Here is a 13794-nt window from a genome sequence, read left to right as displayed (position 1 = left end):
AACATTTCTTTCAATTACAGGTACCTGTGACATAATTTTATACTGCATCAAATGCACACAATATGATCTACCCATGCTAATTTCCACAGCAGAATGGCAGTAATTATGTAATGGTATATTCTGTGGTATGTAATAATTGAAGCAATCTCTAAATGTTGTACAAAACTTCTCGAAGAATGTAAATACTTTTGAATTTTAGGAGACCACTCACTGAAAGGCAGAAGTATTAAGTTGTCAATAGGCACACACAAAAGAAAAAAGAAAAAGCTTATTAACTTTTAGAGTTATCCTTTGATGAGCTAGAGTAAAAACACACACACACACACACACACACACACACACACACACACACACACACTTATGCCTCTACATGGTGATGGCTGGACTAACAGTGCCAACGCTATTTTTCAGCAGGCAGACTGGTTATGGTGGGGGTAGTTTCAGGTGTGGTGGGTAGAGGGAGAGGGAGAGGGAGAGGGAGGGAGAGGGAGGGGGAGGGGGAGAGGGAGGGGAGGGGGGAAGGGGAGGGGGAGGCAGGGAGAGGGACTGAGTGTGGATGACTATCGGCTCAGCGGGAGACCGCCAGTTTGCTGGCTAGGAATACAGGAGGGAGGGGTGGCAGGTATAGAGACAGGCACAATGTAGCGACCAGTGGGAAGCAACACATGCTGAAGGCGATGTGAGGACATGAGTTGGGAGGAGGTGACAGGATGGAGGAAGGTGAAACTGTTGGGTGGCGGGTGCAAATACAGTAGGTTACCTGATATTGAGGCCAGGACAATTACGGGAGTGGAGGATGTGTTGTAAGGATAACTCCCATAGTGATATGTATAGTTCAGAGAAGCTGGCAGGGGACGGAAGGATCCAGATGGTTTGAAGCAGCCTTTGAAATTGAGCATGTTGTGATCACCTGCACGTTCTGCTGTCAGGTGGCCAACTTTGTTCTTGACAACAGTTTGGCAATGACCATTCATCTTGGCGGACATCTGGCTGGTAGTCATACCAACATAAAAACCCGTGCAGTGTTTGCAGCAGAACTGATACATGAATGGCTGTTTTTGTACGCAGCCTGGCCTCTCACAGAATAAGATAAGCCTGTGACAGGATTGGAGTAGCAAATGCTGAGTGGGTGGATTGAGCAGATCTTGCAACTAGGTCTGCGAGAGGGATATGGTGCAGTAAATTTCTTTGTGGACTGGGTTTGTGGGGCGGGGGGGGGGGGGGGGGGGGGGGGGGGGTATTGCCTGTCTGTGAAAGCCTTTGTGAGTCCTTCAGCATACTGATACTGGGCAAAGGAATTCTCACCACAGCAGATGTCGGTCATGGGCGGCTAGATTGTATGGGAGGGATTTTTTGGTGTGTAAGGGATGGCAGCTGCCAAAATGCAGGTACTGTTGTTTGTTAATGTGTTTAATGTGGACTTTGGAGTGGATGAAGCCATCAGAGAGGTGGAGGTCAACATCAAGCAAAGGCGATGAGTTCGGTAGGAGGCCAACCAGGTGAAGCAGATGGCAGAAAAGGTGGTGAGGTTGAGAAGGAATGTGCATAGGACACTCTGGTCCTAAGTCCAGATCCTGACAGTACCATCAATGAACCTGAATCAGACTAGGTGTTGGGAGTATGGGAGGCTAGGAAGGCTTCCCCTAGATGACCCATAAACAGGTTGGCATAAGTGGGTATCATGCGGATGCCCATGGCTGTGTTGCAGATTTTTTTGTAAACCTTCCCTTCAAATGAAAAGTAAGTTTCCGTGCCGCTCACGTGTGGTCCTTATTTCTGGTCGGCGTAGCTCCATCTACGTTCGCCTTAATGATTTTAATTTTGACAGACATAATCTTATGATTATGCGTCTTTATTGTTTTTAATTTTTAATCTGTGACATGGCCTGTGTTTGGCTCTCAAAATAATTTAATTTTTTGTTCTGAAGAAGATTCCATTACTGGAATCGAAACCTAGGTTAACGAGTAAAAATTACCTTGCAACTGAAGGCTGAAAAAATTGTTTAATTGTGGGATAGGATATAGTTGGTAAGGTGTACAAGGAAAGAGGTGGTTGGTTTAGAGTATGAAGGGCATTGGAAGAGATAGTGGTCGATAAAGGCGAGGCCGTCAGCATGAGGGATGTTGCTGCATACAGAGACGGCATGAACAGTGATGAGTAAGGATTCAGGAGGTAAAGGGGTGGGGATGGTGGAAAGTCGGTAAGTGGGCAAGTGGTCAGTATCTTTGATGTGGGGGGGTTAAGATTCAGGCAATTGGCTGAGGTGATGGTCAACAAGAGCAGAAATTCTTTCAATGGAAGCACAATAGCCAGCTCCACCTCTCCGATGGCTCCATCTACACCGCTGTCCACATTAAACCCAATAACCACCAACAGTAACTGCATTCTGACAGCTGCCATCCCTTCCACACCAAAAATTCCCTCCCACACAGTCTAGCCACCTGTGGATGATGTATCTGCAGTGATGAGAATTCCCTTGCCCAGTATGCGGAAGGCCTCACAAAGGCCTTCACAGACAGGCAATACTCCCCAAATTCAGTCCACAAAGAGATTTGCCATGCCATACCCTCACATACCCCCAAATCCTCCCACCACCCCCAAGAATCAGCTATAAAGGAGTGCCCTCTCACCACCCAACATCATCCTATACGGGAACAACTGAACCATATACTTCACCAGGGCTTTCATTATCTACCACCCTGGCCTGAAATGAGGGACATCTTACATAAGATCCTTCCCACCTCTTCTAAAGTGCCGTTCCATCGCCTGCCAATTTACACAACATCCCAGTCCATCCTGATGCCACTTCCAGTCCCTGGCCACAGGGATCATATTCCTGTCGTAGAATGAGATGCAAGACCTGCACAATCCACCCACACAGCACCACCTCCATCTGTCCTGTCACAGGCTTATCCTATTCCATCAGAGGCTGGGCCACCTGTGAAAGCAGCCATGTCATGTATCGAATCTGCTGCAAACACTGCACAGCTTTTTATGTTGGTATGACTACCAACCAACTGCTCAACAGGATGAATGGCCAATGCCAAACTGTTGTCAAGAATAAAGTTGACCATCCTGTGGCACAATATCCAACTGAACACAACGTGCTCAATTTCAATGGCTCCTTCACAACCTGAGCCATCTGGATCCTTCCCTCCATCACCAGTTTCTCTGAACTATGCAGATGGGAGTTATTCTTACAACGCATTCTCCACTCCTGTTGTCTGGCCACAATCTCAGGTAACACAATGTGCCTGCACCCTCCACCCAACAATTTTCCCTTCGTCCATCCTGTCACCTCCTCCCAATGCATGTCCCCACATCGCCTTCAGCATGTGTTGCTTCCCACCGGCCTCTAAAATTGTGCCAACCCTTATATGTGCCACCCCTCCCTCTCACATTCCTAGCCAGCAAACTGGCCATCTCACGCCGAGCTGCTAGCTGCCGTCCCAAGTCCCTCTCCCTCTCGCTCTACCCACCACAACCGACACTACCCCCACCACAACCCTGTCTGCTGAAAAGCATTGGCACTGTTAGTTCAGCTGGCACGATGTAGGGGCATGGGCATAGGTGTGTGTGTGTGTGTGTGTGTGTGTGTGTGTGTGTGTGTGTGTGTGTTTCTTTTTTTTATGTTACCGTGTCAAGGATAACTCCAGGTTAACTCCAAAAGCTAAGAAGTTTTCTTTCTTTTGTGTGTGCAACTCAACACTTGTGCCTTTCAGCGAATGGTCTCCTTTTAACCCAAAAACACAATCTTTACATATATGTAACCCAAATATATATATTGTATTACCTGATCTGAAAATATATGGATAAATTCCATTTGTTTATGAAGGACTGGTACTGTGGGTGACTGCGGAATTTACTTATGTCCTCTTCCACTCCACAGAAGTACTCCAACTTTTTCATAAACATCTCAGTTTCTGAAAAATGCTAAAATCAATTAAATTAAAATCTGACATTAAAGTTCTTTATTTTAAATATATAAATACCTTGACTCAATCACAGTGTAAATTCAACAGCAAAATCAACAAACCTTATAAAACAAATCTGGATTCCCTGGAGCAAATATAGATGATAAATTCATTTCAAGCCTCTCTTCAACTTCAGGCCAAAAACTGTTCAAGACAAAACTAAAACTCTTTACAGCTGGAAATCTGGAAACATGTATGCACAAAAATTAAATTACATTTAAAATGTACAGAGATCTGTAAATTCAATAAGAAAGAAATAATTATACAAAAATAAGCAGTATTTAACTGAACATAACAACCTATACATTCTTGTTACATGACATCACAGAACACTTGTGACCATAAATTAAAGAATCATTGAGATCAACGAAACAACACTATGTCATGATGACAACGTGTGCAGTAAACTGTGCAGGGCAACACAGAAACATGTGACATAGATGGTTAGCAGAAAGCTACTAAGAGTGCTTACAAATACTCTGTGTCTGTCAACACTTTATTTGAAGTAGTTGGGACTGTATTCTGTGTGCACAGAATATTCCAGCTGTACGAAATGGGACTGTAAAGTGAACATACTGGCAGATTACATGCCGACCATAGTCACTGCAATGTGGGCTGGAAGTAAAAATGTTGCATGTAGCACATTATCATTGCTGTGGAGAACATTTAACAAGTTGAGGACTGAGCGAGAGTGTGGACGCTCAACTGGCTGGTACTGAGCGATTTCACAGTTTTTCTGAATTTTCTACAGCAGATTCTATACCACAGAAAGTAGATTGTTCTTTTGCATTTAGAAACTACGTCCATTCCCTGTAGAGTATTGCAAAGAAATAAACATTTACATTAGTGACAAGGGTTGTATATTAATTTTTTTTAGGTTTTAGGACCTCTAAGGGACGTAGGATTGAAGTTGTTAGTTTTAAATGAATAACTGTTGAAATATGAACTTTTATTTTATTAATAATCACAAAGTTACATTGGCTTTTGTATGAAATATTTCGAAACATTTTGGAAAACAAAGCCCTACGTCAAAGGTTTCACAATAATATCGCGTGAAACTTTACCATATCTGGCCTTGCTTGTTTCTGCGTGTACTTTGCACCTTCTCTGAGGCCACTTACACAATTTTGTGGGTGGAATTTTGGAAAATGTCTTCCGCTTAGTCTGTTGATGGGTGAACTATTCTGAGAAGCGCATGACTCTAAGAGGCCACCTTTGTGAGCCAAGTTCTCTGCTAACTCTGTAATGTATTCAACCAGATGTTTGCTTGTATTTCGTGACGTTTTGTACAAAATGTATGAATTTACAGTCATGAGCATGAAAATGTGAAAGAAAACTTTTTTCCACCACTTTATTTGTTTTCGTTCAAAAGGATAGTACGCCATTCGCTGGTCGCTATGACCCATACCAGCTTTTTTACTATTGTAGTCCAAAACACAGTCTGGCTTCATTTTTTCCACCATTCCAAATATAGTTTTTACACTGACATTTGTTGCTGTCATTTTATGCTTTGTTGTCAAAAGAAAAATGTCTCTGTTGTCGTTCCATTTTCCAATCAGTAAGTGATCTAGTCTGCAAAACGAAAGTTCATATTTTTTTCAATTTCTGGCCTACAAGATCCCTTGGTAGTCCTTTCCTATTTTTCTGCACAGTACCAACTGCCTTAGTTCTTTTCCCCCATAAATAATACAGTAAATCAGGGCTGGTGTAAAATCGGTCCATGTACAATGTGTGAACTTTATTATGAAATGAATGACACAATCTGTCTACAATGTGTAAAATGCTGTTATTGGCATTAGACTGTTTCCCAGAATAAATTTCACGTTTCAGGACGTACCCACTTTCACATAGCATAAAAAATTTTACGCCATATTTATTAGGTTTATTTTTTATATACACTCTAAAACTCAGTCTACCATGAAAAGGGCAAATTCCTTCCTCTATAATAATATTTTCCCCTGGCTTGTAAGCCTTTCCACTTTGGGTCACACATCTGTCGAATATAGGTCTTACCTTATGAATAGGATCGTGACCTACCTGGTTTTTAGGAATATATGTTGCGTTATCTACGAGATGTAACATTCGTAGAATTGACAAAAATCTCTCTCTTGGCAGACACTTTGCCGCAAATGAGGACTGCAACATGGGATTTGTTGACCAGTAGTCAGACAGTTTTGGTTTCTTGACTAGGCACATATGCAAAATAATACCAAAAAATTTATACAGTTCACTGAGTTTCACTGTTGTCCACTTACGCCACACTGACTGAGGCTTCAGTTTTCCTGTAGCACTTAGTGTCTCTATTGTCATTCTAGTGCAGCGGTTTGTCTCTCGTTTGATCACTCTCACCAGTTCTTCATTGAAAAAGTACGTGAAACAATCAAACACTGAAGAATGTTGGTCAATCCCATCTTGAATTCCACAGGATTCAGAAAAAACAGGAAGCTGGGGACTGATTGTATCGTCATCTGTCCACTGGCCAGAAGAATATGGCAAATTGCAATGACCAGTTGTGTTTGTGTGCCAACGATGTCAACAGCCTCATCTTCAGGTCTTCCTGATGGTTCACTGTCCGAGGGATCGTTTTCATTTACAAGAAAATTCGTAAAAATTATCTTTTTTCTCATCAGGAATCAAACCACAGAATTACGGAAAATTCGGACAAAAAATAGCTTACCATCACTAATATCAAAATCTGCAATTTCTTCATCTAATTCTGAACCTCTATTGTCCAATAAAAACTCTACTTCTTCATCTCACAAGGCCATGACGAAAATAAAGTGCAAAGCTATCAGCCGACAACAATCTAAAGTTTCGAACTGCCGCGCGCCTGTTGTAGGTCGAGCGTGAGTGCGGCAAAGCAAATTACTCTAAATGTACTCCTGTACCATCTCCAACAGTGACATATGCTGCCATCTATAATTTTTTCTTGGTACTAGGATAACCAGAGAGTACTTTTAAACCTACAGAATATGAAAGTCATGCGCTGGGAGTCGTTAACGTCGCTGATAATCGGCCGACGTAGGAGCTACGTCGGCGATCTTTTTGGGGTACTGTCGGACCGATGTAGGAACTACGTCGCTCGTCTCTAAAGTGTTAAAGAAAGAAAAATATTTAACAAGAGTATGGTCAAGGTTGCCATGTGTAACAACCCAGACTCAGGGTCATTATCTTGCCGAAGTGCCAACTGCTGAAATTGAGATGGTTTTACATGTCAAAATGATGTGTTACTATAGGCCATGCTTGTTGTCTTGTTCCACAGTCTGGACAGATGCTGTGAATCCTATACTGGCATGCAACGGCTTCACAATTTGTACTGACATAATGTCAATCAATGAAGAGACACTACATGTAGCATTAGCCGGCCGCTGTGGCCGAGCGGTTCTAGGTGCTTCAGTCCGGAACTGTGCTGCTGCTACGGTGGCAGGTTCGAATCCTGCCTCAGGCATGGATGTGTGTGATGGCCTTAGGTTAGTTAGGTTTACGTAGTTCTAAGTCTAGGTGACTTATGACCTCAGATGTTAAGTCCCATAGTGCTTAGAGTCATTTGAACCATGTAGCATTACCTGTAGACCACAGTTAGTTTTCCAGTATGATTTTTAATCAAATAACTGTTCAACATGTCGCTATTTTTCCAGTATACCTATTAACACATGCATTATTGGCATGTCTCACGTTGTTTCAAGGATCTCAAAGACCCCTTGGACATGAGTGTACTATGATCATGTTTGTCTACATTTTATTTCCTCACGGTACGACAAAATTTTTGTTTCCTCATATTTTGTTCCCAAAATGAAATTGCTGAAATTGCTTTCCACATTACCTTCACTCACATAGTTGCTAGAATGGACTCTGTTGTGAAATGTGCAAGTCATTTTTGTTGATGACCATGTTTGGTATGGCTGTCTGATCAATATTGTTGTGGTTGTATAATAATAATATGGACAGTGTGTGTGTGTGTGTGTGTGTGTGTGTGTGTGTGTGTGTCAGGGAGAAAGGGGGGGGGGGGGGGGGACTGCACATCACAACAGAAGGATATGAAACAATGAATATCTTGCTGTGAATGAGTAATTCTCCAAATAAATATTTAATTTGCCTTTTGATGGCTGACCTGACAATGTTGAATAAACTAAAAAAAAAAAAAAAAAAAAAAAAAAGAAAGAAAAATTGTATTCAATGCTGACATGACATTGTATGAAGAGAAAAATTAGCTGCAAACAGTGATAATACCTTTTGAATGTCATGGGGTCATGCATTCAAAATCTATGTACAGTAAAACCCGGGTTAGCCGAACTGGGGTCAACCAAACCCTGGGTTATATGAAATGAATCCAAAAAACACCCACTGACTCACCAGTCTAAACAAAGCTACATTTCTAACACTAATGCACTGGAGTCTTTGTTTCTTTCCACTGCAAGTGTATTTTTGTGCTATGTTATAAACAATGATGTACAGTGCACTGTATATTAATTTATGGTAATCATAATGCTGTAATTTTAACTTTCATAAGAATTTAAGAGCACCCTGAAAAGAGATTTCTTTTGCTTCAAAATTTTCAAAAATACATACAATGCAAAATACTGTAGCACATATCAGATGTCTATGGCTTAACTGAAAAAACTGTTAACTGGAACAGGTTCCCCTCTTTATTTCGGTTAACCAGGGTTCTACTGTACATTGGTACTAGTGATGTGTAGGTGGACTCTTGAAAATGAAGATAATATGATGTAATATTTTGAAAAATTCAGAAGAATGTGGCTGAAGAGATACACCCATCTGTCAGAATTTGACATCACATTCCAACATGGAGCCATTTTTTGAACTAGGAGCTTGACTGAAATAAATGCTCAGGAAACAAAGGCACTGATCAGATTATTAATTTGCAAAGGAATTTTATACAAACCTGGGAACAACCTGAATCCAAGATCCAGTTTTATTTCTCAAAACTTGTGCAAAGAACATACAACCTATCTTATACTAAAAAGCCTCCATTTTGTACATAATTCCACATTTGATACTCTTGTGTTCAAAAAGAAGCTGCATAAAAATCTGTTCAACATCTCATGTCAAATTTCTCCTACACTTCCAAACAACATATCTGTGTTGATAAATCTCTTGCACTTTGGTAAGGAAGATGGGAATGGATTCAGCACATTTTGTTGAAGCGAAGTTGATTTAATGTTGAAAGATTACAGATGGAAGCTCTGGTATCAGGCTGCAGCAAATGGGCCTTGATGGACGATAGAGGGCAGTGTTGCCACACCGCTGCACACACCTAGTGAGTGCGCCTCCGTCTCACCACATGAATACACCAGCCAATAGTGTCCCTCATGGCTGACATAAATACCGTCGCACCTCGACCACTTAGTCAGTCGTTTACTTCATCTGATAGCAGTCTCCACTGCACTACTGACTGCTCATCTACAACTTCACTTTGGTAATGGTTTTCCTCTTCGGTCTCTATTTGGATGGTGGCTCGTACTTGACCCGTTGACAGCACTGTGTCGAAAGTTTGTTGCACTTCTTTGCTGCATAGTTTGTTATTGACTTGCTCTTGCTGTGACAGGTCTGCTGTTCAGTCAGCCCTGTTGCTTGACTTTGGTGTGGGTTTGAGTCCCATCTGCAGGCGGTTTTCCTGCCTTGGGTCATCATCGTTTCTCTCCTGTTTTTCTGACGTGTGCACCACTATCTGGCTACTTACCGATACATGCAGAAGCAACGCTGGATACTTATGGAATTTCATCATCAATATAATTATACTGTTTATGGTAAGGACATCATGACAAACTTCAGTGAGAATTAACTTTATTAAGATTTGCTCGACAAGGGCACTGGTTGTACCAAAGAGACAGGTGCATGTGGACCTAACTTTTAGATACATTATTTTTTAAATGACGAGTATGTGTTGGTAAGGAGTTTCCTGCATGTGAGAATGGTTACACTGCAGGGAGGAAAGACTGTGACATCATGCAGATGAAAACAAAATATGAAAAACATAAGGATTTGTCCAGCAGATATGCTTTCAGAATTTGTTTGAAGTTAATTTTATTATCTATTAAATTCCTTACATCACTCTACTGGGTAAGTTGAAAATGGTTCAAATGGCTCTGAGCACTATGGGACTCAACTGCTGAGGTCATTAGTCCCCTAGAACTTAGAACTAGTTAAACCTAACTAACCTAAGGACATCACAAACATCCATGCCCAAGACAGGATTCAAACCTGTGACCGTAGCGGTCTTGCGGTTCCAGACTGCAGCGCCTTTAACCGCACGGCCACTTCGGCCGGCACTGGGTAAGTGGTCACGGATATTTATGTCTGAATACCTCATCCTTTCTGTACCACACTAACAAGAAGTGATAGATAGTATAAATCATTTCTCCTTTTAGTATTATATTTAACAAGGGGAAACTAACCTGGCTCCAGGGAGGCTGCTTCCCACAAATGGTGCTATCTTCATTCAAGAAATACTCTACAAAATGATATGCCATGTCCAGAAAGAAAGGAAAGAGAAATGAGATATTCTATTGGTGTGTCAATAGTGAGAAGGCTTCATGCCTGATGCCATATTTTTGAAACAAACATTAAGAACTGAAACATGAATATAAAGAATGAACAATATTGCGGATAAGTTCCTGCATATTTCACAATGGCTGTTGTGTACTTGTAAAAGTTACTTCGTGCTGACTATGAAATACATTTCATTGTTTGAATGATATTTCTGCCATCTGACTGTATAGTCAAATTGCGATAATATCACTCAAACATTATTACATGACTGTGGCTCAAAAATATGAAAACATTTCATTGTTACAATGAAAAATATTACTGCACTTTGGTTCACTGATCACTGTTAGTAAATCATACAACACTACCATTTGTAGAGTTTTATATTTATATGCAGATATACCACACAATGTAAAAATGTTGCATATTCAACACTGTTACAAATAACCAGTGCAGTCTTACCAGGCATGGTTGACTGATCTGTGCATCAAATGTATTTCCAAATGTGCAATCCCAATGGGCAAGCATTCTTTTATTGACACATTAATTTGAGATGAAATCAGAAGAGAGAAAAGGCTGAGGATCAAGGAGGTGAGGAGGGGGAAGGGGTGAGGCATTGTGGAGGGGGAAGTGGGTGAGGGAGAGAGAAGGGGGGGTGGTAGGGGGAAAGGAGGAAGGATAAGGAAGTAAGGGAAGTGCGGAGGGGGTGTAGGGCATGAGGTGGGAGGGGGAAGGTAGGAGGGAGGGGGAGGGAAGAGGGAGATGAAGATGGAGAGGGAGGGGGGGGGGGGGGGGAGAGAGAGAGTGAGCGAGAGAGAGAGAGAGAGAGAGAGAGAGAGTTATCATACCTTCTGGTGAGTTTGGTGAGTTCTAAAAGATTACTCATGTCAACCTTTACAAAGTCAAGTAATCTGTTATAAACACCATTCAGGCCCATTATATTGGATTCCATTGCTGTTTCACTTATAACACTTGAAATAGCTGGTGCAACCATGTTCTTACGATACAACATTTCTGCTTCATGTACTTTGTCTAATGCTGCATAGGTTCTTAAGCAACGTGCAATGGAACTCATGTCTTTCATTTTCAAACTCTTCAAAAACATATCATCCAGGCCCAACATCATGGCTTCAGATATTCTGCTTGTTTTCTGGAAAAAGTTAATGGATGACACAAGAGAAATATTACAATTAAAATACAGCTTCTTAACTTTGTTAAAAATGGTTGATTTGCAAGTCACACATGGAAATCTATGTATGAATAACTGAGTTTCCTCTACAGTATATACAGCATGTAGCAACTCAGATAATTCTTCTCTAATATGTACAGGAATTTGCAAATAATTGAAAGACTCCCAATATCTTAAAATTAACACAATTAAAAACTTGTAGTTATTTGGGAAACATGACCCAAGACACAAAAAAAAAAAACTTTAAATATTACATGAACAACAATGAAAAATAGTGTGAATCTTCTGTAGTACTTTAATTTCCTTGACTTTCTTTTGCTTCAACAATTGATTTCACTGACCACTATTTCAGTTATGGGACTCTATAAAGATATTTCTGAATGACAAAAGCCAATAAACAAGAATGTTTCAAACTTCCTCAGTTTTCCCATGCTCTCTTTCAGACAGAAACACATTTCACTGTTTTGTACAGGTACAGCCTAAAAAATAAACTGGTGTTATAGACAATAACAGCAAGTTGTTATAAAATTAAGTTAATTTAAAATAGTCTTCAGTATTAATACAACAAATGAAACTTGAAAATCAACCATAACTTTAGTAATACAAATGGCAAACAATTACAATTTGTGTTAATATGTGTATGTGATAAACTAGTGTGTGTTCAGGGCTTGACATAAAAGTTTCTATTAAATATAGGAAAAAAGGAAACACAACAAAACTGGAAAAATAATTATATACCAAATTTAAGACCTGAAGTTTAATGAACTCTTTCTTGTATTTTGCATAATGACTTACAGCAGCACTGTAACCTATTCTCATAACCTACAATAACATTTAGTGTATAACGCATTCCTTCTAAATAAGTAGATGATTATATTTATTTGTCATATTCTAACGTAATACAGTTAGGCTGAAACATTTTTAAACTCTGAGAAATGGCATACCCCATATTTGACTTCACTAGTGCCACAATGCATAACACAAAAAGTGTATGTATTCAAGAAAATGTTAATATATTGGTTACTAATACCTAAGAAGGTCATGGCAACAACAGATAGTGAGTTTAGGTAAAAAACACACCTATTTTATAATAAGGAATGAAGCAGATGATAAACTAACAGTTAAAATATGACATCAGAAACTTAATGACGACGTGTTTTAATATTCAACTTGCTGACAGCAATGTCCTCCTGATCCTATATGCCATCCATCACCATTTCCCTGAAAATTCAATACTTTTTTTTCTTCTAGAACAACACCTGTCTTTCTGAGTCCAATTCAAAAATGTGAACATATGTCTTATATTCCACCACTCACCTTCAATTATGGAGAAGTGCATTAAGTTGGTGCCTACTGTTTTTCTAGTCTTGTTAGTCTGCTCAGTCATTCACAGCACTCTGTGTGCACAATCTTTTTAGTAATGTAGTAAATCAATATGGTACTCACACTGCCTAGAACAATGAAAAATCTGTGACAGACTCCTTCAGCTGTTACCTGGTATTTGGCACAGGTGCTGTCACTGATCTTTCACACAGCCACTGCAGTGGTGACCAACCACCTGCTTTCAATTACTTGATAGTATTTCCTCTGTAGCTTCTCTAAAGCAACAAACATTGCATCTAACTGTGCTGATATCTAATGTGGCACCTCTAAACAACAGTCTCCAGTTTTTTATGAATGTAAATTAGCATTTCACTTTCATAATTTAGGAATTATAATATGCACGTCAGTGTTAACCATGTTCTACATACTACGGTGCAACCTTGTGTTTCAACAGAAGACGCTAGGGCTGTAGCTCAGAACTTTGGCAGCAGTGTCAAATGTCACAAAGTATTACAATATTTTATGAGAGTAACGATAGGAGGCATTAATTTCCAACAACAACAGAATAAAATACACTTATCAACTGCTGGAACACAGGAGTAACAACAGGTCAATCATACAATTAACTATGAGTGTTTGATAATGGTTAGTCCCTCACATGGAGATAAAACTATGTGATAAGGGAATATGTGTTGAAAGGTACAAGAGTGGAAGGAAATTCATGCAATAGCCTGGGTTAAGAGCAACACAAATAGTAGCTGGACATCATCAAGAGAGAAACATTCTGACTTCTTTTTCCTG

General features: G+C 40.2%; 1 protein-coding gene across 1 annotated transcript in view; it reads right to left on the bottom strand.

Moving 5' to 3' along the window:
- LOC124555726 (conserved oligomeric Golgi complex subunit 2) overlaps positions 1-13794 on the bottom strand; it is a 79935-nt gene that overhangs the window by 49421 nt on the left and 16720 nt on the right. The window contains exons 4-6 of the mRNA XM_047129743.1: positions 11330-11631; positions 4037-4157; positions 3794-3933 (exon numbers count right to left, since the gene is read on the bottom strand). Of these exons, the coding sequence (XP_046985699.1) occupies positions 3794-3933; positions 4037-4157; positions 11330-11631 (563 nt within the window). The remainder of the gene's footprint in view (positions 1-3793; positions 3934-4036; positions 4158-11329; positions 11632-13794) is intronic.

The sequence above is a fragment of the Schistocerca americana genome, chromosome X (assembly GCF_021461395.2).
Source record: "Schistocerca americana isolate TAMUIC-IGC-003095 chromosome X, iqSchAmer2.1, whole genome shotgun sequence".
NCBI lineage: Eukaryota > Metazoa > Arthropoda > Insecta > Orthoptera > Acrididae > Schistocerca > Schistocerca americana.
This window is presented reverse-complemented; position numbering and strand designations above follow the sequence as displayed.